The sequence below is a fragment of the Cebus imitator genome, unplaced genomic scaffold, assembly GCF_001604975.1.
Source record: "Cebus imitator isolate Cc_AM_T3 unplaced genomic scaffold, Cebus_imitator-1.0 Scaffold68, whole genome shotgun sequence".
Taxonomy (NCBI): domain Eukaryota; kingdom Metazoa; phylum Chordata; class Mammalia; order Primates; family Cebidae; genus Cebus; species Cebus imitator.
Genome location: NW_016107383.1, coordinates 7656573 through 7682394, shown reverse-complemented (window position 1 = coordinate 7682394; position 25822 = coordinate 7656573). Strand labels below are relative to the sequence as shown.

General features: G+C 37.4%; 1 protein-coding gene across 1 annotated transcript in view; it reads left to right on the top strand.

Moving 5' to 3' along the window:
• The window catches only part of HAS2 (hyaluronan synthase 2), a 26870-nt gene extending 11560 nt beyond the window's left edge, over positions 1–15310 (top strand). The window contains exons 2-4 of the mRNA XM_017530715.2: positions 1194–1820; positions 11486–11587; positions 13672–15310. Coding sequence (XP_017386204.1) covers positions 1194–1820; positions 11486–11587; positions 13672–14601 — 1659 coding nt within the window. The 3' untranslated portion in view covers positions 14602–15310. The remainder of the gene's footprint in view (positions 1–1193; positions 1821–11485; positions 11588–13671) is intronic.
• The last annotated feature ends 10512 nt before the right edge of the window (positions 15311–25822 follow it).

Below are 25822 nucleotides of genomic sequence, written 5' to 3'. Positions count from 1 at the left end.
GCTCAACACAACCTCCGCCTCCTGGGTTCAAAAGATTCTCCTGCTTCACCCTCCGAAGTAGCTGAGATTACAAGCATGCCACCACGCCCAACTAATTTTTGTATTTTTAATAGAGACAGAGTTTCCCCATGTTGGCCAGGATGGTCTCGAAATCCTGACCTCATGATCTTTCCGCCTTGGCCTCCCAAAGTGCTGGGATTACAGGCGTGAGCCACTGCACCCGGCCTATGTGCTACAGCTTCTAATAGGCTGGAAACTCACTTGCTGAAATAAATCATGATGTTATTTGTCCTTTAATTTATTCACTATTTCTACAAACATTTATTGTGTTTACTGGGTTCCAGTAAGGTTCATGATGCTTAGGATCTAATCAGCTAGTATTGGTGATGGTGGATGGAAGAGACAGACATTGGAACAAAGGAGTATAATTCAGAATTATGGGGGCTTTGATAGATATCTATGCAGGGTACTTAGGGATGGAAGATTTTTAGTATCAGTGGAGAGTTCACAAATAATCAATTCTAAAATCCCTCATTTAACAGATATTTTAAAAAATAAACAACCACTGAGGCCCAGAGAGGTATGGTGATTCACCCAAGTTCACACAGTTAGTTAATGAGCTAGTACTAGAATCCTGTACTCTGATCTCCAATTTCAGCTGGCTGCATGGAAAGGATGTAAGTTGAGTAATACGCATTGGAGGTGAGATTAAATTACACGTGAGAAATTTAGCAAAATTTCCAGTGGATTTTTTCATTGGCCAATATCAAGGAGTGAGGGGACTATATGGAAGAATGACTACTTTGGGTGTTAGAAACTTTAGGTTCCATGCCTGGCTATGACCACGTATATAGACTGCAGCCTTAGTTAAGTGATCTAACACATTAAAGCAACATATGCAGCATTTGATTGATACATTATGGTTTAATACATTATGGTTTAATACATTATGGTATCCTGTACCATTATCTGATTTGACTCTTGAAATAAGCCTCTGAGATATGCTGGAAGGGCATACTTATCCGTATTTTGGAGATGAGCAAACTGCAGAAAGTCACCCAATGAGCTAGGTGAGAGACTGAGTGTCAAAACCCCTGAATGCTTCTAGTCCAATGCTCTCTCCAGGATACTAGGTATATAACAAGTGTGGGACAATCACGGTTAACAAAGAATATCATTTGATTATATTACAGATGCATTGTGAGAGGTTTCTATGTATCCTGAGAATCATTGGAACCACACTCTTTGGAGTCTCTCTCCTCCTTGGAATCACAGCTGCTTATATTGTTGGCTACCAGTTTATCCAAACGGATAATTACTATTTCTCTTTTGGACTGTACGGTGCCTTTTTGGCATCACACCTCATCATCCAAAGCCTGTTTGCCTTTTTGGAGCACCGAAAAATGAAAAAATCCCTAGAAACCCCCATAAAGTTGAACAAAACAGTTGCCCTTTGCATCGCTGCCTATCAAGAAGATCCAGACTACTTAAGGAAATGTTTGCAATCTGTGAAAAGGCTAACCTACCCTGGGATTAAAGTTGTCATGGTCATAGATGGGAACTCAGAAGATGACCTCTACATGATGGACATCTTCAGTGAAGTCATGGGCAGAGACAAATCCGCCACTTATATCTGGAAGAACAACTTCCACGAAAAGGGTCCCGGTGAGACGGATGAGTCACATAAAGAAAGCTCACAGCACGTAACGCAATTGGTCTTGTCCAACAAAAGTATTTGCATCATGCAAAAATGGGGTGGAAAAAGAGAAGTCATGTACACAGCCTTCAGAGCACTGGGACGAAGTGTGGATTATGTACAGGTAGGTCTCCACATTCCTGCCAGGGCAAACATACATTTAAATAAAGCAGCTTTTGTATCTGTCCAGTCATATGCTATAGCCCATCCTTGTACCTTCTGAACACAGTACTTCTTTCAGTTCATCTGAAAACAGCATGACTGTTGAAAGCACATTTTCAAAAAGAGAAAAAAAAAATCTTGTAAAACTGTTAAGACTATCTATGAAAATGCTTAATTTGTACCATGTTATTGGTTAAAAATCAGGATTATTTTGACAGGAGACTCTTCCTTCCCTTCCCTCCCCCTCTCTTACCTTCTCTGCCCCCTTGGTTCTGCCAAATCAAATCCAACGTCATTTTCCACTCTCTAAAACTCTCCAGCTTTATAAGAAAATAGTGTCTGCCTGAGCAGAAGGGTCTTGAGAAAATCTGCAGGCTGAAAGGAGGCTACAAAACGTTTTTCACAGAGACTGGGCAAAATGAAGGTGATGAGAACAATTCTGATTTAAAAGAGGGGAAAAAAATTAAAATTGAGAGAAGGAAAAGGAAAACAAAAATTGGGAAAAAAAATCTTAGAGCAAAAGCAATGTTTATTTCACTCTCCAAACAGCATTACCTCACTCACTGCAACTTGACCTTTGAAAGCGTTTGTGATGGTGTTTGCCTGCATGAAAATTAGACAGGCTGTGTCTCCCATTAATTTCCTGATAGCTCACTATAGGGGTTCTGCTCTCCTGGTTCTCATTGAAGCTTCCTTCTTTAGAACATTAGCAGGGTCCTTGTGAGTTTCTATTTTTAATTTTCTGCAGATACTTTATAATAATTAGATTTTGGCCATGATGGTTTTTAGAGGGGAAAAATGTCTCTGGCTTAAGAAAGGCACTGGGACGTTCTTCCTCTCCTCTAGAATTTCCAGTGAAATTCCAGTTTTTAGAAGACCCATCTTATTCTTTAGGGTGCCTTACTGTCACAGAGTCATGCCCAGTAGTTGTCAGGTAGTGAGATAGGAACGGGCATCAGCTTTAGAGTCGGTTGACCAAGGTTCTAATCATAGCGATTACTAGCTGGTTGACCATGAGCAAGACCACCCACCTCTCTGAGTCTCAGTTTTCTGAATAGAATAAATTAATGTTTTCCAAGTGTTTAGCAAAAGTTATTTATGATGTTATCATTGATATAAGCAAAGCTTTTTCTATTAATATTATTTATTATGTTATCATTTAGTCCTTACTCAAATTATAGTACCTGACAATTGTCACCAAATGATTAATTTCAGTTGATGTCTGAAGAGTTAAGAGGCATTTCTTCATTATATTAATCTGCATGTTAATCTCCCTTGTAGACATTGGGAGCATTTCTCTGTCAAGCTTCTCCTAATTTCTCCAAGGTAAAACTTTCAAGTTAAGGTAGTTTCAGTCATCTTCAGACATTCAGTATTGACACAGTACAACTATGGGCCTAGATGAGAGGATAATAGTCTATTTTTAAAGGGAAAGGATGACTGAGAACTTACAGAAGAGATCAAAAATGAAGTTCTGGGCTTTAAATGAGAAAACATCTGTTTTGATAGTTTGTCTTTATTTTTAGTTAAAACAATTGCTACATTTGGCATTTCTAATCAAGGCCTCGTTGTGTGGATTTTTTTCTTCCTTTTCTTTAAACTTGCTCCTCTGAAACCCTTTTCTTCCATCATTTTTGTTTTGAATTTTGTTTGTATCCTTGACAACTTTATGCTATGCCTGTCCAGGAAAAAAATAATACAAAATATGAAATATTAGAGTAGGCCTCCTGCTAGAGACCTAATCAGGCTTGAGAACTTTTCTTTCTCCGGGCTGAAATAGGGGAGACCTCCAGATATACTGACCCGACCAGCTGCCCTTAACTAAGTCCTGATGCCTCCAGGAAGTGTCAGCCAGGTCCAAGCACTCACACAGAGATACAAATCTCTCAGCATTCTGAAACTGGTAATTCCATCCTTCCATCCCTCAGTAAATTTCCCGATATTTAACCATGGCTGACCTATAAAAATGGCAATTTTCTAAGGTTCAGTATAAACATTAAACACTCCCATCTTCTATTCTGATTGACCCAGGGTTTGAGAATTGCAAAGCAGAAACCACAGAAAGAGAAGAAGGGAAGAAGGATTTGAGGATGTTGGCTGCTAAGCATTACAAGTGATGGAACTTGGAGTGCAGGCTGGTTAGGGAAAGAAGGAAGCAAATTTCAGGTGGTAATACATAAGAGAAAATGGGGGATGGAAAGAAATTGACCATCTGCTTACAAACTTGCTGGAGAATTCTGCTTAACTGTGGAGAGAGGTGGCTAAAAGGATGGGTTTCCAATTGCAGCTGAATCCTTGGCACTCTTCAGCACTCTTTTTACTTGGCCTTGAATAGATGTCTTGCTTACTGCACTTATAACCTATTATTTCATACCTTCGCTCTCCCAAAACCCTTTCCAAACTCGTCTCTTCTTAACTATTAACAGATGACCTTGCCTCCTATTAAAGAAAAAGTCAGAAGCACTGATTCTTAATGCTGTCAAGATCATCTTTACTCTCTTCTTACACTGTTTCAAGAGTATCCAACCTTACTTCTTATCCAGGGTTCTCCTTTTGATCTATGCTCCTGAGACCACTGGGCCTGCTTCCTCTTGTCTCCTTGGGAACAAAGCTTTATTAGTTACCAGCTCTAACTCTGTCTGTCTCAGCTTTCATCTCTAGACTTCTCTGCTGACTGCTGTCTTGGCCCTGTAGCTGTTCAAATAATTAATGCCGACGTTGAACAGTCAGGAGGTCACTAGTCAAGGAGAAAGCCAGTGTGGTAGCAAATTTATCTGATGATGCTGGTGGGTGCTTTCAGAGGTAAAGAAGATACAAAACAGAAGAAGGTAAAAAATAAAATGAGAAAAGAAGTTGAAGAGGGCCAGTGTGGTGGCTCATGCCTGTAATTCCAGTGCTTCAAGAGGCTAAGGTGGGAGATTGCTTGAGCCTAGGAGTTCAAGACCAGCCTGGGCAACATAGGGAGACCTCATCTCTCTAAAAAAAATAATAAATTAGCTGGACTTAATGGTGCACATCTCTTGTCCCAGCTATTCGGGAGGCTGAGGTGGAAGGATTGCTAGAGCCCAGGAGGTCAAGGCTGCACTGAGCCGTGATCACATCAACCTATAACAGAGCAAGACCCTGTCTCAAGAAAAAAAAAAAAAAAAAAAAAAAAAAAAAAAAAAAAAAAAAAAAAAAAAAAAAAAAAAAAAAAAAAAAAAAAAAAAAAAAAAAAGTTGAAGGGAATGAAATTTTGCATTTTTTAAAAAAAAAAAAAAAAGGAGAATGAGAAAGATTTTTAAAATTCAGAATCAGAATTTTTCTAGAGAAACTTTGTTTTCAAAAAAAAGGATAGATTCTGACCTGTTCTGAATATGGTTTAATGTTGGGCAAAAGTCTTGTGTACCTCTTTGAAATACTGTTTATGTTGGCTTTTTTATTTACAGAAGTAGCACATGCTTATTGCAGCATGTTTTAAAAGTATTAAAAACACACAATGAGCAAAATTAAAATTATTTTAAACGAATACCCAACTGATTGATGAACACTTTCCAGTGTATATTTTTCTATTTTTCCCTTGTTTTTAGAACACTTTGGGATTATGTTAAATTTTTTATCTTTTTTTTACATAATGTTATCATAAAACAAAATATATTTTGATGTTTTGATTATGTAATTGCTTTATTCCTATCTCTTATTGAACATAATTCATTCTACTAAGGAAGGCTTGTACATTCCTAATTCCTTTTAAGAAGAATTACAAAGAAGTACCAAACTGCTTGGGTGTCTGTAATGTAAAAGCTTTCTGTTGGCTGGATTTGAAATCCTGTACCATAAACCAAATCACTACAAGAGAAGAACATCCTCCCATCCCTCATTCCTTTCACAAAAGAAAGACCATGTTTTCTTTGAGGACTTTTTTTTTCTGAAATGGTTTTAAACATTAATTTCAAAAAGGTTTTGTAGCTCTAAAATGTTTAGTTTTTATGATTTTGTATTTGCTGCTTAATTCAAGGCTGTTTAACTTAACTATATGTTTACATGTAAATTCCATTCATCTAAAATTCATATAAATAGAAAATCAAGATTAAAAAAATAAAGTTATACAATCTTGATAAAGTCTTAGAAGTTTGTTGTAGTATAATTAATGAACATGCACTAGAGCTTTGGATTGATTTTTNTTTTTTTTTTTTTTGGCTGTAGGAGAAATTTTAAATTGTGTGCAATATTCCATTTTTATAAAGTCATCTTCTGTCCTACTGTTTTGTTTCCCCCATATCTCACATGTATGTGGCCCACTTTTTAGTATATATGAGTTCCATTTGTTGAGCATTTACTGTAAGCTAGCCATTATTAAGAACTTTATATACATTATCTTATTAACTAACCATTACAACAAACTTACGAGGTAGATATGATTATCCGTATTTTTCGCCTACAGAATGGAAGCTTAGTAGGTAAGGAGTCTACAGTGAGGTCCAAGTTTACATACTGGTTAATGGTGGACTGGGACCCAGATCAATTTGATTCCCAGGCCTTATATAGTGCTTTTTTGTTTGTTTGTTTCAGTAGTGTGTTTACTCTGGGGTTGTACTGGTAGGAGTTCAGGGGGAATGGTACCATCTTGTATTTACTAAGTAAGTAATTGTGGGATTTTTTGTTCTTGACATTACCCCTCTTTGCTAGAGAAATTGGGCTGGTAGGGGTAATGCAGAATTTCTGTTTACTTTTGGGTTAAGTTGTGGCAGGAACCAGTAACAAATTCCACACATTCTACAGATAGTCTCATTGGGTCAAGGTTAAGATGAAAGGTGAAGGTTAAGAGGAAGGGTTAAGCCTTACAAGCAGGAAAAAGGTGAAGCCAGTAGCAAAAGAAAGAGTTTTGATTTATTTTCAACCTGTTTCCTCATTGAAGGCAGCCAGAGTAATTAATATTTCTCTCTTGCTGTTAGCTGTCAATGCCCTTTGAAGTGGTATGAGAGGAAGTGAGGAGATCCTCCATCAGTCTGAAAACAAAAGACATTAAAAATAAAACATGGAGATCTGGCATTTTAGACTTGGGTCTTAGAATTTAGAAGGCACCTGGTGGAATAGATAACAGTATTTCTACAAAAGATTTTTATTTAGATTGTTGTGAGATAAATTAAGATCAGTGAGATAAATTAGAGGAATGCTACAGATGCTTCCAGGTAAATTTGAGTTTGTTCATTGATAAGAGATTCTCTATATGTAATCAATTCCTATGTTCCTATTAGTGATTGTTGCTACTGAGCCATCTATTTGTGATAATAATCAGCATAATCCTTTAGGTGCGGGTTTACTTACAGAGTATAACATATTAAAGACTATAATCTTATACTAATGGAATACTTCTTTATAGTCATTTGTAATTCACAAGGTGCTTTTATTTGTAATGTCTCACAAGTGTGCCATGATTTGTGGCAAATGGCTTGTTCAAGGTCAGAGAAGTAGTAAGGTACAGAACTTCAGACTTTAACTAAGGCTTCTTGATTTCATGGGTACTTGCTCATATAATAGGCAAAATCTTGGCTGAAGAAAATCTGATTTATTAATATCCTACCCTTTAGGCTCTTCATAACACAGGGAGATAGAGACAGCTTTTACAAAATCTACCAAATTAAAATTGGGCTTCAAGCATATTTAATCTCAACTTCACAGTTATTTTTAAGAAAGCAGAACCTTCCCCTTGTAACCAGTTATTTTAAACCCAGGGTTGGCAAACTTTGCTTATAAAAGGCTAAATAGTAAATATTAGGCTTTGCAGGCTATATGATCTCTGCTGTAACTACTCAATTTTGCTGTTGCAGTGTGAAAAGCAGCCATAAATAGTAAGTAAATGAGCAAGCATGACTGGATTCCAACAAAACCTTCTTTATGAACACTAAAATTTTAATTTTATGTAATTTCCATGTGTCACAAAATATTCTTCTTTTGATTGTTTTTCAACTATTGAATAACATAAAACCATTCTTAGCCCATGAGCCATATCAAAACAGGTGGCAGGCTAGACTTGACCAGTAAGCCTTGGCTCATCAATTCTTATTTTAGACAGGGAGGAAATGGAGGGAATTAACTGTTGGCTGGAGTAGCGAGGCAGAAAGAGTGATGGCCTTGTACAATTTAGTTGATGATTTTGTGGTTACAACTGAGGTGGCTGGTTCTTCTAAATAATGTCTTCTTGTCTTGACATGTTTCATTTACTCAAAAATTGGTGACTTTCTTCATTTCCATATCTCCTAGTGAGAAGTCTTATAACTAGTGATCATGTGGTTTCAACAAATTACAGTGATACATTTAGTGTGGCCAAAAAGATGTATCAGTTTGTTCTGTTTCCTGTGTGCAAATCCTGACCTGTAGCTTTTCCTTCTATGAGTGTCAGTTCTCCTTGAACTGGTGGATGTCTCTCACAGATTCTATTCCAGAGCTAAATAGCTGACATTCATGAAATTGCATACTTGTTATCAATTAATGAGGAGATGGCTAGAAAGCCTGTTCTTGCTGGATGGATTTTAAGAAGGGATAAAGTTATGCTCTTTACAACCTGCTGAGTAAATTCCCTTGTGTCCATGAATATACATGTTTTCACAGACTGTCAAAGACCATGGCTTTCTAGCTGGCATTCTGTCACCAAACAACATCCAGAAGTTGAAAAATTTTAAAGCTCTTAAATCCCACGATAACAAACGCTTTCCCAAGAGATTTCTGAGCTTTCCTTTCTGATACAGCTAAATTCACCATGTGAACAATCTCTCTCAGAGAACTTCTGTCACTTTGCTATTGGAAATTGGGAGGGGCAGGGACCAATTTAAATATGCAGAACCTCATAAATTTGGTTCCAGTGTGGTCATTTCAAAGAGGCAGTTCCCCTGGCTGGCTTGTGCTCACAAGCAGGCGGAGTTATTTGAACATTAACTCTGGATTGCCCACTTCCTGTTGTTTTTAGCCTTATTTTAGCTTTCTGGTTTTACCTTTTCCAGCTTAAGTCAACAGAGGTGGGTGTGGTCATAAACTCAGGATGCTGGATGCTAAAGATGAGTTAGACTTCCACCTTCATCTTTTTCTAGCCTCATGACAGACCTTCTGCCCGCCCAGTTCATAGCCACATACAAACCAGTGATTGACAGGGCATGGGAGAGACAAAACATGGCTTTCGGGGGAAGTCATCTAGGTTCCGGAGGCTTGGGATACTTGGATACAAACCCAAGTGTCAGTAAAATCCTGTTTTTTTTTTTACAATGAAAAATGAATGCCTAGCTTCTGCCTATTTTTTTTTTCTTAAAATAAGTGAGACTATGCTGAACTAAATAGAATAACAAAAAGACAAACAATGGGGTTTCATTTAGAAAATGAGTGCTTCTAAATAAGTAGAATAAAGTTTTATAAATTCAGAAGTTAACCCAAAATTTGCTATAATTAAATCTAGAAGGGTGATAGGTTCACTTTCTGATGCCCTGTATACTCTACATGGTATAATTTCCAATAATTCATTTAAATTGCTGTTTTCACCAGCATTCTTTATTAACATGAAACCTTTTCAGGAAAAAAAAAAAGCTATTAGCAAAATCGAGGAAGATACTTTTATTTTTTATTTTATTTTATTTTTTGAGGTGGGAGTCTCACTGTGTTGCCCAGGCTAGTCTCAAACTCTTGGGCTCAAAGAAGCCTCCTGCCTTGGCTTCCCAAAGTGCTGAGATTATGAATGTTAGCCACAGCACCTAGGCTAGATGCTTTTAAAAATGTTTGGATTCCTTAGTTACTAATGTGAGGGACTCATGGTACAGGTAGCTAAAGTCCCTTTTAATTCTGAGACTTTATGCTTCTACTAATTAGTTAATTTTTTAAAAAGTTCAAAACTGGTATATCAAATACTATTTATTTTCTGTGAGACAGGGTCTCACTTTGTCACTCAGGCTGAAATACTATTTTTATAGAGTGGTTTGCTGAACTGTTAAATAATTTCTTTTGATAATTAAAAAAAATGCTAAATCTTGATTCAGTCCAACCAGTACAGTCAGACTTGATGGCAGAATAATGAGATAATCAATACTCAATCTCTGCCAGTCATGCCATTCATTGTCTGAATGGGGATGTCAAGCTGATTAATCACATGACAATTCTGATCAATTTATATTTGTTAGGACTTTGCTGCATTCAGCAGAAAATAATATGTCCAGTTAGTAAATGTTGCAGGGATAAGGAGATGGGAATTTTTTTTCCCTCCTTTTTTTCTACTTCTGATTTTCTCTCATCATATGGAGAAAGCTGCATCATCAGGTATAAGCCATCCAGCCTTTTCCAGCTATCTCACTCCTTTCCCAAGAGAAAAGGAATGTCTTAGTCTTATTAGAGAGTATGGAAGGAATAAGGGGAAGCCCAGTTCTTTTTCCCTGGCTTCTGGCAGTGGGCAAACCCCAGGAACAAGTATCAGCTGCACCTTTTGGAGGGACATAGACTATCTTCAGGAAGCTAGTCCCACTTAGAGTCTCTTTGGGACTGAGGGTGAAGTCTCTGGTCTGAGTAAAGTCTCCACGACTGAGTAATTCTGAGAAATGGAATTAGGAAGCCCACTTTTCCACATATAAAGCTCCATTCTCCATATCAGCTTTGTAAGTATAAAAGTAATAGTTTGGTTTTGTATTTGCTTTATTATTCTTCTGTTTAATTTTTCAATTGATTTGGAAATCAGGCTGGAAGGAGAAGCAAGTAGGTAGCCCTTTGCTCTTGAGCCTCCAATAGAAGTGTCTATTAGGAATACACAGTTATAAACTAATTCCAACAATTTTTTTGAAGTGATTGGTCTGGTTTCAGACTTGCTTTTTTTTTTTGCCTTATAGAAAGATTGTGTTTAACAACAACAATGGGCATTTCTAGAATAGTTTAAAAACAACAATGGGCCCCTCTACTTTTAAATTCAGAGGGCTAGAGGAACACTTAATAGTTTAGAATAAAAAGGTGTTGAAGGTCCTCCAAATCCCCTTCCTGATGCAATGTCATTTGCTCAGCCCAGATCACATGGACTTTAGAACTATACAATCTTTAGAACTATACTATTGCTTTAGAACTATACAATCATATGTAGGAGAACTGCTCTCCTGTTATTTATTTACTATATTAAAATGAAAGGTAAAATCCTTATTAACTATATCTCCCTTTCAATAATGTCATAAAATTTTCTTATCATTCAGACCTGAAAGACAAAAAAGCCTAAAAGCCTTATTGAAGTTAACTGGGATTTTTTTTTTTTTTTTTTCTTAAACAGACCTCTAGGGGGAACAGCCATTAGTTTGCCAGGACCGGGGGGTTACCTGGGATGTGAGACTTTCATTGACAAAATTGGGAGCATCTATGGCAAACTGGGACAAGTTGATCACCCTACAAGTCATACTTGACACATCACTTCAGCTGTTCTACCCAGCAATGTCATTAACTTAAATATTGAGTTTGCTGAAAAATAGGCTTTTTGTATTGGCCATGATATAACAAGCCCTCTGTTATCGCCATGATACTTGCTTACTGAGGCCTTGTGGCAGTAAGATGAGGACACAGTATGTATGCCCAATTTTGACTAGAGGGAATGTATTTATAGTTCTTCCTTTGACCTAGTTTTTACATTCTTCTTTTCAGGTTTGTGATTCAGATACTATGCTTGACCCAGCCTCATCTGTGGAAATGGTAAAAGTTTTAGAAGAAGATCCCATGGTTGGAGGTGTTGGGGGAGATGTCCAGGTACATGGCTTCATTTTTTCTTTTTCTTTTTTTGCACAAAACACTTTTAAGAGCACTGTTACTCATTGAATCATTGAACATATATTTATTACACACCAACTCTGTGCCAGGTACTATTCCTGGTGTTTGAGACACATTAAAATGTGCCTTGGATCTGCTTCACTGCCTCTTTTCCTATGGAAACTGAAATAATTTAGAATTGTCTTGCATAGTCCTGGGGTATAACCCACTTCTGCAGCAGCTAATAAGTTATATGCAACTTAAAATAAATATGTAATGATTGCCACCATATATCTTTGGGCCATAACTTAACATTTCATGTTCTGCTAAAAATTATTTAGTTACAAGGATTAAGAAATAGAAGTATGATCCAGGTGCAGTGCTCATGCCTGTAATCCCAGCACTTTGGGAGGCTGAGGCGAGTGGATCACCTGAGGTTAGGAGTTTGAGACCAGCCTGACCAATATGGTGAAACTCCGTCTCTACCAAAAATACAAAAGTTAGCTGGGCGTGGTGGGGTGTGCCTGTAATCCCAGCCACTTGGGAGGCTGAGACAGGAGAATTTATTAAACCTGGGAGGCAGAGGTTGCAATGAGCTGAGATCATGCCACTGCACTTCAGCCTGGGCTACAGAGTAACACTTGGTCTCAAAAAAAAAAAAAGAAAAGAAATAGAAGTATGGTAAGAAATTGACATATATCTTGTACCTATATACTTAAAGGATGATCAGTATGTGGTTGATTAAAAAAAATCTGAGTCAAAAACAAAGGAAGCAAAAAAAGATAGTGACTCAAATTTATACTAGTGAGAAAGGCAAAGAATGGATAAGTGGTTTTCCAATATTGTCCATCATGTGTAATTGATGAAGAAACAGTTAATGAAACAAATATTAATGGAGGTAATTTGATGTTTGTGGGATGGAAAAATGAATATGTGAAAATATGTGAAGATTAAAATAAGATTCCCTTGCAAATATGAGGTTAGATTTTAGTAAAAGGTAAGATAGGACATGGAAAACAGACTTCAAAATTTGGATATTATCCTGCTGTATAACCCATTTTATATGTGTTGGTTGATAGTAAAGGCAAATAAATTACATTAGAAGGGACAAAGAAATAGCCTGGTGATTTTTTTCTTTTAAAGAAAGCTTGTGAAATCCAGATGAAAACTGAACAAAATTGAGACAGATAAGAGAATTTAGAAATATTGCCAAGAAAAGTTGATAATTTTCAATAGCCTGTATATAAAGCATTATTTCATGATTCAAATTTTGCAGGAAGGCCATGGGAAACTCTCCTATCACTGGCATTGCAAAAGCTTGGATAAAGGAGAGGAAAATCAACAGCCAAGGATAGGATCAATTTGAAATCAACCAGCGCACAGGAGAGATGGGACGTAAAACATTCAAATCTTAGATGTTATGAAAGAGTGCCTGGGAAAAGAGTTTAGGGATTGAGAACTAAAGCCTTAAAAAAAACTCAATATGGCTGGGTGCAGTGGCTCATGCCTGCAATCCTAGCACTTTGGGAGGCTGATGTGGGCAGATGACCTGAGGTCAGGAGCAAGACCAGCCTGCTCAACATGACAAAACCCTGTCCCTACTAAAAATACAAAAATTAGTCGAGTGTGGTGGCACACACCTGTAGTCCCAGCTACTCGGGAGGCTGAGGCAGGAAAAAAACTGCTTGAACCCGAAAGGCAGAGGTTGTAGTGAGCCAAGATGGTGCCACTGCATTCCAGCCTGGGTGACAGAGTGAGACTCCATCTCTAAATAAATAAATATCATCTCAGTATGATAACACAACAAACAGAATTAGAATAGCAAAAAGAGGATAGAGAATGATGAAGTAGAAAAAAAATATTCACCATCAAAGAATCACAACACATGCATACAACTAAACAAATTAGTAACAGCATCAGAGAATCAGAGAAAATATAAAATAACCATGCCAAAAAGAGGAAGGAAGCCAAAATAGGAGGATCAAATAACAAATCTTACTTCAGGTAGTAACCTTAGGATGGAGCAAGTTTTGCTGGAATTTTTAGCTAAAGCTTACCTTTTTCTTATGTTTTTCTTCTTGCAGATTTTAAACAAGTATGATTCCTGGATCTCATTCCTCAGCAGTGTGAGATACTGGATGGCCTTTAATATAGAAAGGGCCTGTCAGTCTTATTTTGGGTGTGTCCAGTGCATTAGTGGACCTCTGGGAATGTACAGAAACTCCTTGTTGCATGAGTTTGTGGAAGATTGGTATAATCAAGAATTTATGGGCAACCAATGTAGCTTTGGTGATGACAGGCATCTAACGAACCGGGTGCTGAGCCTGGGCTATGCAACAAAATACACAGCTCGATCTAAGTGCCTTACTGAAACACCTATAGAATATCTCAGATGGTTAAACCAGCAGACCCGTTGGAGCAAGTCCTACTTCCGAGAATGGCTGTACAATGCAATGTGGTTTCACAAACATCACTTGTGGATGACCTACGAAGCGATTATCACTGGATTCTTTCCTTTCTTTCTCATCGCCACAGTAATCCAGCTCTTCTACCGGGGTAAAATTTGGAACATCCTCCTCTTCTTGTTAACTGTCCAGCTAGTAGGACTCATAAAATCATCTTTTGCCAGCTGCCTTAGAGGAAATATCGTCATGGTCTTCATGTCTCTTTACTCAGTGTTATACATGTCGAGTTTACTTCCTGCCAAGATGTTTGCAATTGCAACAATAAACAAAGCTGGGTGGGGCACATCAGGAAGGAAAACCATTGTTGTTAATTTCATAGGACTCATTCCAGTATCAGTTTGGTTTACAATCCTCCTGGGTGGTGTGATTTTCACCATTTATAAGGAATCTAAAAGGCCATTTTCAGAATCCAAACAGACAGTTCTAATTGTTGGAACGTTGCTCTATGCATGCTATTGGGTCATGCTTTTGACGCTGTATGTAGTTCTCATCAATAAGTGTGGCAGGCGGAAGAAGGGACAACAGTATGACATGGTGCTTGATGTATGATCTTCCATGGTTTGACGTTTGCAGTCACACACAACACCTTAGTTCCTCTAGGGGCTGTACAGTATTGTGGCATCAGATAGTGCCACCAAAGGAGACATATCACTGCTGCTGGGACTTGAACAAAGACATTTATGTGGGTTTATTTTCATTCTGCCAAAGTAAAACAATACATCAACAAGAAGAAACTCAGATTTAACCTGTTATTTCTATGAAAATGGGATGAATTCTTTGTTTATGCACTTTTTCCTTACTGTGCATCCGCCTGAAAGTGTTTTGCCCTATATACCTCACTAGCCATGCTTTATGTGGGTTATCATGGAAGAAAAGGATTTTGGAAACTCAAGGAAACGTTCTTTCAACCTATACAACCTAACTTATGGACTGTTTTGATAGATAATTTTTTTTAGGAAGGATTTTCTTTTTAACTTTACCAAATAAAATGCCAAAGGAAGTTTTAAAGGCCGTTGGCTGTGCTCTATTTTGATATAATTGTACTGTGTTTTTAAATTCTGTATGCCAATCTTAAAGACAAATTTTGCATATTCTATGTTTTACTTCTCTGAGAAAATAAACCTGTTCTTCCTTTTTTAAATAAAATAAGTTCTTTAAAAAAATTATACTTAAAAAATCCTGCCCAAAATGTGAAGTTTGGTTGACTGATGTTCATGATAGAAAGAATAAAATGTTTCTCTCTCTCTACCTTTTAAAATTGAATAGTTTATTTCTGTGAAAAAAAGTATTTAAACTTTCAATATTTTAACTTTTGTTTTTATTTCTTTTAGAAAAGGCCAATATACCTGTCATACTTTAGAAATAAAAATACATACTTTTGTGTGTACAAAAAAAAAATCATTGAAAATCAAGGCCAAAGGTAGTGCAATTTTTTCATAAGATTTTTTTAAAAAGGGAATGATAGTCTTTGAAAGAAAACAGTAGGCATCCATCACTGGACAAAACATGAATATCAAAGAGGAATATTTTTTGGAGATTCTGACAGTGTTTTCCCAGACCAAGTAAAGTGGAAAGTGGAGAAATTATCTGTATAATTTGGACACGTACAATGCAGTTTATCAAAGGTTTTGTTCTGTGGCCTGAATTTACTGGATCCTACTTATACATTGAACATGTTTTGCCTGTCTTTTTTTATTTTTTCAACTTGCCAGTTCACTTTACATGTTTGTATGATGTTTACATGGGTGAGTTGGATAAATTATAAATATAAAACATATAAATTCAAAATTGGCAGATGTCAGCACCAAACATCTATCCTCTTTTACTTTCAAATGAGGACTTTTGTTTTTCTCAATTATACAGATCATTGCTTCCTATTTCCTGTTCTGGGCCTCTATAAAAATGTCTACACAGTAGAAGTGATATCAAGGTTTAATAAGTATATCAATAATTGGCACATATAAAAATTGTTGAGCCAAATACTCTCAACTTGGCTAATGTAGTTACTACAGTATCTCCATTATCCAGTTTTAATTTTTACACGATTGACCTTGCCTTGTAGCTGGTGCTGTGTAGACATGTGTAGAAAACACAATCATTGGAATATATGAATAATTGAATAAACAGCATTATGGTGAGGCAGAGACACATGGAGAATTGTTAAACGATGGGTTTCCTGCCTTTCTGCCTCTTTTTTATACAGTCATCTATGTTACATCTATCCTGCCTAAGAAAAAGCTGCACATTCTATCTTCAGAGTACAAAAAGGTACATATTCTGAAACTCAAGACTCTCACTGATTTGGGAGCTTGTGGGAAACAAATGCACCATGCCAATAAATGAAACTAAAACTTGAGTTTGCCTTTTTAACTATTTATGTTCTAAGTTAAGCTTTGATAACATTCAAATGTCAAATTCTCTCATTCTTATAAAAAGTTGAATTAATTGCCTGTATTTATTTTAGCAATTATTCAATGTATTTCCAGTATAGGATGTATAGTATAATTAATTTTTTGTAAATAAAATATTTTTGATAAGATTATTGCCTTTTTTTCTAAGGGAAGGGGGACCTTTGTTTTCCTGATTATAATGGTATGGATTTAGGAAGGGGGATTTGTAAAAAATATGATGACTGGTAAAAGAGAACATGTCATTTAATATTACTTATTATTAGGTAGAACTCCCCAAAATTGGTGTGGTTTGGAAATCTGCAAAACCAGAGTGAGAGAGAGGAGAGAGACTGTTTAATTATCATTACCCTTGTCTACAGTCTTTTTCTTCTGCTTCCCTTGAAAGCAACACAAATTTAGAAAATATTTTTATTGTAGTGACTTGTAGCAGGAAAAAAAATCAAAGATATGCAGAAATATTATAAGCAAGCTTGTTTATTTTAGCATTATTTAGAAATAATAACAAAGCCTTAACCTAAGATCAATTGATGAGGGTAATAATTAAATAAATCATGAAAACATTTCTAAAAATTGGGACGTCATTAGCTATTGAACACAATGTTCTCAGATAATATATGTGAATTTTGGCGAAATGTCACATTAAAAAATAACCATTTTGTACAGTAACATTCCCAATTTTATAAAAGTGAAGATGTTTAAACATGATTACCTCTAGTACTGGGAATTGATTTATATTCTGTATATGTTTTTGTATTTTCCAAATACTATAAATGTGTTTTTATAATCAGAAAAAAGACAATAAATATCGAGTTTTTAAAAAGTGGGTTGGGACATCTGACAGCATTTTCTGATTAGAGGAGCTTTGATATTAATTATCACATTTTACCTCTTATCCCTCAAATTCATCTCATTTCCAAGTTCTTTTTGTATTATCTGTTTTCTAAGAATCCTTTGTTACTTTTCGACTGCTACGTTATAAACTATATACCCACTGCACATTATTGTCAGATAATGGAGATAACAGAAATATTGATGGTTCTAATCTTAATAATTTACGGATAAAGTCACCACTTGGTGACAATCTGTTAATGTAAAGAGCCTTAAAGTACACATTTTAGGACTGGGTATGGTGGCTTGCACCTGTAATTCCAGCACTGTGGGAGGATTGCTTGAGGCCAGGATTTTGAGACTAGACTGGGCAACATGGCAAGACCCCACCTCTACAGACTTTTTTTTTAATTAGCCTGGTGTGGTGGTGTCACCTGTGGTCTCAGCTACACAGAAGGCTGAAGTGGGAGTATTGCTTTAGCCCCAGAGGTAGAGGAGGCTACACTGAGCTGTGTTTGTTCCACTGTACTGCAGCCTGGGCAACAAGAGAGACACTGTCTCAAAAACAAACAAACAAACAAAAAACAACTATTCTTAATTCACCAGCATTACGAAAACAAGCAGCGAGCCAGATATATCCTGCAGGCCATAGTTTAATGACCACTGCTCTTTAGGAATCTGTTGACTTAGTTGTACCATTAACTATTCCCACTGACACCTAAGTTTTGAACACATGCTACGTGTTAGGTACTACGAGAAGCATGCTTTATGGCTTAGTTATTTATCATGACAGTCCCGAGATGTTCCATTATTATTGCCATTTTAGAAGCAAGGAAGTTGAGTAAGGTTTAAAGAAATTTGGTGACTTAAGATTATAAAGTCAGTACATTGTAGTGGTGAAATTTAAGTCCAGGCATTACGACGTCAAGCTTTCTCCTTCAACTAATGCTACTCAATATATTGTCCACTGTCCAGTAGCATCAGCAGCATGTGGGAATTTATTAGACATGCAAATTCACCGCCCTACCCCAGACCTACTGAATCAAATTCTCTGGGGCATCTGTCTAATAAGATTTTCACCCAAGTGACTTTTACTCACATTAAAGTTTGAGAAGCATTGCCCTAATCTAGTATCTTATATTGTTCCCTTCAAACTGTGTATCATTTCCAAGATAGCTATTCATTCAAATATTGTATTCTCCCATTGAACTTTTCTACTTTAATATAATTTATGGGTGTTGGCAGATACCTGATTTTAATTTAGTTTATTAAATACCTGTTATGGAGTGGGCACCATGGCTCACGCCTGTAATCCCAGCACTTTGGGAGGCCAAAGTGAGTGAATCACCTGAGGTCTGGAGTTCAAGACCAGCCTGGCCAACATGGTAAAACCCTATCTTTACTAAATATGCAAAAATTAGCCGGGGATGATGGCTCACGCTTATAGTCCCAGCTACTCGGGAAGCTGAGGCAAAGGAATTACTTGAACCCAGGAGGCAGAAGTTGCAGCGAGCGAATAGCATGCCATTGCATTCCAGTCTAGGCAACAAAGTAAGACTCTGTCTCAAAAAAAAAAAAAAAAAAGTTCCTGTTATGGGCAAGAAATGAAGTGGTATAGTATACACTGTCTCTGTACTCAAAGAGCTTATAATTGCATAAGAGGGATATGGTAATTACACAAGGATTTGATGCAAAATAGAGGTATAGAGTGGCATGGGACGTAAAAAGAAGAAGGTGAACATGTACAATTAGCCTCATAATGGCAGGTTTTAAGATAGGCTGGTATTTAGGTTGATTCTTTAAAGATTTATAAACTTGGATGGAAATTAAGGACTTTTCAGATAAAAGAAATAACATGAATACAGCGATTGTGATGTAATTTTATTATGTGATCATTTAAACATAATTAACAAATTTAAAGTGGAAGTTGTAGTTAACCAAGAGTGGGACATGACTATAGAAAGTAAATTTGAGGATGGATGATAGGAGACCATAACACAGCTGGGAGAAATACTAGTTATTTACATGACTTTTGATAGATCACATGCCTATGGAATTTTTGGACCGGCTTCTAACATTGTCATAACGCGGGAGCTCATGACTGTAATCCCAGCACTTTGGGAGGCCGAGGCAGGTGGATTGCTGGAGGTCAGGAGTTCGAGAGTAGCCTGGTCAATGTAGTGAAATGCCACCTCTACTAAAAATACAAAAAAACTAGCTGTGCATGGTGGCGTGCCCCTGTCATCCCAGCTGCTAGGGAGGCTGAGGCAAGAGAATCGCTTGAACCCAGGAGGCAGAGGTTGCAGTGAGCCGAGCCACTGTACTCCAGCCTGGACAATAAGAGTGAAACTCCATCTCAAAACAAAAAACAAAACAAACAAAGTGAGGCACTTTATGATGATTTGGTTTTGAAGATCTCACAGAAACAATTGTGTTTATAATTGCAATTTGGCCTGAGCATGCTTATAACAAACTGATATTGCTCTCCCGGGCACCTGACCACATTCATCATATGTCTTCCCAGTCTGCCTCTTGTTTTACATTCTTGGGTCATCACCTCATGCCAATTACCCAAGCACTCTCTTCAGCTTTTGTTTTGGTATAAGAAGCCCATAACCAGCTGGTTATTATAGTCATTTGATCTTAGCTTTGCCATGTCATTCAAATTCATTTCTCATCTTTGTTAAGACTTTTTAAATCCCTTAGCTGAACTGTTGAAAATACCTCCTGATGACCAGGCATGGTAACTCTCATCTGTAATCCCAGCACTTTGGGAGGTCAAGGTGGGCAGATCACCTGAGGTCAGGAGTTCGAGACCAGCCTTGCCAACATGGCAAAACCCTGTCTCTACTAAAAATACAAAAATTAGTCGGGCGTGGGGGCATGCACCTATAGTCCCAGCTGCGCAGGAGGCTGAGGCAGAGGAATCGCTTGAGCCTGGGAAGTGGTAGTTGCAGTGAACCAAGATTGCGCCACTGCACTCCAGCCTGGGTGACAGGGTGAGACTCCAGATTAAGAAAAAAAAAAAAGAAAAGAAAAAGAAAAAAATAACTCCTGACTACCTTTCTACTCCCCATTTCTGTTTTATCCAGTGGATTCTTTGCATTTCTATTAAAATTATCATTCTAAGGTCCAATTCTGAATATTTAACTTCACCTCATTGTCAACAAGATGAAAGCATTTAATATACAAGAAATTACTCAAGGCTGATGATTATCTAATTTCTCTCTTGCAGTCCTTTACGCCTATTATTTTTTATGTCCTACTAAACTAAATGTTTCTGCTCCCTCTTGAACACACTTTGCCCTTCTCCTTGATCTTTGTTAATATTTGTCCTCAATTTTAAATGGCTTTTCACCTTCCCCCCATTCCTCTATCTACTTGTCAAAATTCTTCCATATTTTTCATTTTACTAGCGTATCCTTTACCCAATACATCAATTTAAAATGATTCAATTTCCTTCACTCTTAGTGTTCCATTTTTATCTCTGTCATGCAGTCCAGACTTTCTTCTGCCTTGTTTTATGAATATTAGTGCACATGGTAACAACCTGGTAGACTAAAAGATTTTTGAGGCTAAGTCTACGTCTTTGTCATTTTGTCAAAAAGCAGGAGCTCAGCAATCCTGGGTTGGATCATGTTAAATTTGTTTCTATAGGAAAAAAATATTTACAGTACAAGTCTGCGCATATAAATATATATCCTTACTTTACATGATTTCATTCATTCATGCACTCATTTGATCTTCAACAAATATTGATTAGACGTCTACTATAGGCTAGGCTTTGTGCTTGGAAAAGGAAAAACTGTTGCTTCATGGAATCCTCCATGGTAACTTGCACAGTCAGGTGTTCAATAAAATTTGGAAAACAGGCGAGGTGGTGGTTCACACCTGCAATCCCAGCACTTTGGGAGGCTGAGGCAGNTCGCACCATTGCACTCCAGCCTGGGTAACAAGAGCGAAACTCCGTCCCCAAAAAAAAAAATAATAATAACATTTACAACTGGAGCAGTTAAAGTAAGAAGACTCATTAAAATAACATTTACAACTGGAGCAGTGGCTCACGCCTGTAATCCCAGCACTTTGGGAGGTTGAGGCAGGTGGATCACTTGAGGTCAGGAGTTCAAGACCAGCCTGGCCAACATGGTGAAACCTTGTCTCTACTGAAAATGCAAAACAAAATGCAAAAAAATTAGTCAGGTGTGGTGGCGAGCACCTGTAATCCCATTTATTTGGAAGGCTGAGGTGGGAGAATCAATTGAACCCAGAAGGTAGAGGTTACAGTGAACCAAGATGGTGCTACTGCATTCCCGCCTTCCAGCCTGGGTGACAGAGTGACTCAGTCTCAAAAAAAAAAAAAAGAAAGAAAGAAAAAAGAAAAAGAAAAAATTGAACCCATGAAGGAACCAGTAAGGATGCATGGACTCAAGTAATAAGTCTTCTTTCAGGAAAGTTGGTAGTATTCTAGGTATTTTGCTGCAGGATAAGCTTTGGGGTAGTATTCTAGGCATTTTGCTGCAAGATAAGCACATCAGTGTTCCAAGGTATTGAAAGACTGTAATCCCAGCACTTTGGGCGGCGAAAGCTACACATTCTTTTTGATTTGGGCAGAGAACTGATGCTTTTGTAAAAAAAAAAAAAAAAAAAAAAAAAAAAAAATGGTATCTTGGCACTGTCTTTCAAGCTAAGGCATTCATTCAACAAACGGTTTTTGAGTAGTGATGATTTACCAGACTTTGCTGGGATATCAGAAATAAGAAATTATGGTTTCCTTCAAAAAGTTACTTAAAGGAACCCAAAGTAAGCCCTGCTCTTACTTTACTGTGATCTTTTGCAGAAGCTCTTCCTGACCCCACTTCCCTCCCACTGCCACCTTTGTATAGTTAACTCCTATTCTACCCTTCAGCCTCAGCTCAATCATCACTTCCTTCAGGAAGTCTTCCATGACTACCATCACCAGGTTTCTCTATTATATTCTCTTAAGAAATTTCTTAGTGCTTGTTTTTTAGTTTTGTTTCTATGACTCCTTAGTTAGTTATCTGTCTCTTTCAGTAAAAGATAAGCTGGATGATAAAAGGAAGTGTGTGAAATCGTTGTCAGCATTGCATGCGCTGATCTGAGCACATACTGTGTCACAGGTTAGGAACTCAATATAAATTTGTGAACAGAATAAAAGTGTGAGGGAATAAAATTCCCAATACAGGTTGGGAAACACCCACCGAGTCGGAGTTATTTTTTCTTTTAAGTCAAAATCTTGGCTTTTTAGCTATAAGGAACTTCTTCATCCCTGGGTAGACTTATAACTTATATAAAGAGAAGCTGGAGACAGAAATACATCAGTGTTGGGGAAGAAAAGTCTATGGGCAGGGGACTGTTCTTCAGTTGTGAGCAAGGTGAAGTAGTAGAGTTCTCTAGAATTCTTATAAGGAGGATGCACAGATCACCCATAAAAATTGTCTTTTTTTTTTAACTTACTAATTTAAATGCTAAGTGCTACATTTCCTGTATTGTTTAATGGTTCATGTTTTTCTCTGATGTAAACATGTTTTTCTGTTGACACATGTTCTCATATTATTTGGTTCTCTGGAGTACCTACTTTCTCCTTGAACAAAGGCATTTCTGATACAGTGTTTTACCTTCACATCATAAAATACTAATGTGTATTTTATATGCTATTAAGCTGTATTACAATGCTGTACATCTGAAGCTTTTCTTATACATGCATATCATATACATTCATGTAGTCACATAGCTAACTCTGCCTTGCCATTTATGACTCAATTCGGTATTATCTTCACCAGAAACCCTCCCTGACTCCCCCTGCCCCACCTGTATTGTATAACATGTTTTCTTTACCCCTAGCGATCTCTCTTCCACATGTGACATGGTGTGATCATCATCTTCTTCTAGATTCTGGGCTCCCCTACACGTAGCATTAGATCTCTCCAAAAGCAGGAGCTCAATAATCATGGGTTGGATCACGTTAAATTTGTTTCTATAGGGAAAAAATTTTACAGTACAAGTCTATGCATATAAATATATATCCTTACTTTACATGATTTCATTTATTCGTGCACTCATTTGATCTTCAACAAATGTTGATTAGGTGTCTCCTATAGACTAGGCTTTGTGCTTAGAAAAGGAAAAACTGTTTCTTCAGTGAATGCTTGCAACATCAGTGCTCCAAGGTATTGAAAGATCATTCATTAAGAGCTCTAATCTCAGGCATGTTTACAAAAAGTAGCTGGGTGTGGTGGCGCGCCTGTAATCCCAGATACTTGGGAGGCGGCGGCAGAGATTGCAGTGAGCGGAGATCGCACCACTGCACCTCCAGCCTGGCGCTGGCGACAGAGCAAGACCCTGTCTCAAGAAAGAAAGAGAGAGAGAGGGAGAGAGAGGGAGACAGGGGGAGAGAGAGGAAGGGAGGGAGGGAGGGAGGAAGGGAAAAGAAAGAAAGAAAAGGAACACCATATTTCTTTGCAGGCTGTAGAAATTCTCAGAAAGTTTTAATGTGCTGATGAGCTTTATGAATCTACAAGAAAGGCTCATCACATACAGAAATCCCCATACTTACATGACTGTGGTACTCTTTCCACGGGATGTCGGTTAACATCTAGATTAACATTATTATTCTGCAGAACATAGTTAGGTGACACTGGCATATATTTTCTGACATCACAAGCTCAATTTGTTTTCACTCACCGTCTAGAAACACCACTCAGAACTTAACCTCCTTCTTATTTGAGTAATCAGCTCCAGGTACGGGGATCACAGGGTTAAGTAAGAGAAAGAACCTTTAGGCTTATTTGGCTTAGCCTCCAAGCTACAGAAACAGGCTCCTCTCTGAAGAGTTCAACTTACCCACCTGTGGTCAGAAAGCTTTCCACACTATAGCTTAGGCAAACCTAAGTGATTTGTTTTAATTCTGCTTTTCAGAGCAACAAGGAGTTTAATCCTTACATGGTGGGAAAATGTACAATTAGTGGGTTAGCTAGTCTTTGAAACAGCTCTGGCAATGTAGGAGAGGACTGACAGAAAAGAAGCACTGTTGCTTTGCAAATCAAGGGAAATTTTGCTTTTTATTCTCTACCTAGGATTGTGTTGATTGTTGAGTAACAAAATCAAACACTATCAGTTAAAAACAAACAAACAAAAAACAGGTCAGGATAAAATCACAGTACACACGTCTTACTCTCAGAATGAACACAGGAACTGGTATGTTATATAAGTAAACAATTCGTCTCTCCAGACAACATGTAATGTGTCTCTAATTTTAAAAAAAGATGCAACTATTACAAAAATAAAAATCCTGGAAGAAGGATCTTCGGGAATTGAAAATGAATGGCTGTTTTATGATGCTGTTAGTGGAATCACTGTAGATAGAAAACCTAAAGGTCATTTGGTCCAATTCAGCTGCTTCAAATCTTTCAGGAATGGAGCAAGGTATAAAGACAGAGAGAGAGAGAGAGAGAGAAAGGAGGGAAGGAAGGAAGAAAGGAAGGAGGGAAGGAAGGGAGAGAGAGAGAAAGTGGAGAAAGTTCAAGCTCCTTATCTCAAGTAAGTAAACAGCAATCCATTTGATTTTTCTCCAGGGCTCTAGCTTCACAACCAGCTACAAGCCCTGGAGCTAACATCTGGCTCTCTTTCATCCAGATAAGTGTTTGAGGTCTGCTTTATAATGCAGAAAACCTCTAATTTGCAATTTCTGGGCTGCTTCTCTAATCCTGAACCTGAAGTATTGAGGCTATGCTTAAATCCATTCCCTTCAAAAGGAGTTGTAAATTATAAGCTTTCAGGATTACAGGTCTTTGATAGTTAGATTTTAAATATAAGGCCACTCTGAGTAGTACAGCACAGTACCTGAAATTTTCAGCTCCATTAGAAAATATCATAACATATTAAAAAAACGGAGATTCTAAAGTTCTTGCTCTGAAACAAATTGCTGCCATAGTACCCATTTTGGAAGTGCAGAAGGCCGGACAAGCTTGGAGCTCCACCTCACTGTGTACTTGGGATTTGGTTCCGGATTGACTTGTATTCAAACTACTGCTCTGCTGTTCCGCTGTATAAACTATATACACCGTTACTTGGAGCCTCATTTTCTTCATCTGAATAATAAAGGAAATGACACTCACCTTTCAGAGTTTTTGTGTAATCAAAATATCCTATGAAAAATACATAGGAAAAATACCACATCATAAGAATTTAATAAAATTTTACTTTTTCCTTCTCTCACAAACAACTAACTTCATTAATATTTCTTTCTTCCTATACTTTCTTTACTCAGCAAAACACTGCACTGAGGACTTGGATATATAACTCAAATACTAAGGAATTTTACCTCTCAAAATTGCATTTTGGCTGGGTGTGGTAGCTCACGCCTGTCATCCCAGCACTTTGAGAGGCCGAGGCGGGCTGATCACAAGGTCAGGAGTTCTAGACCAGCCTGGCTAATATGGTGAAACCCCATCTCTACTAAAAATACAAAAATTAGCTGAGTGTGGTGGTACATGCCTGTAATCCCAGCTACA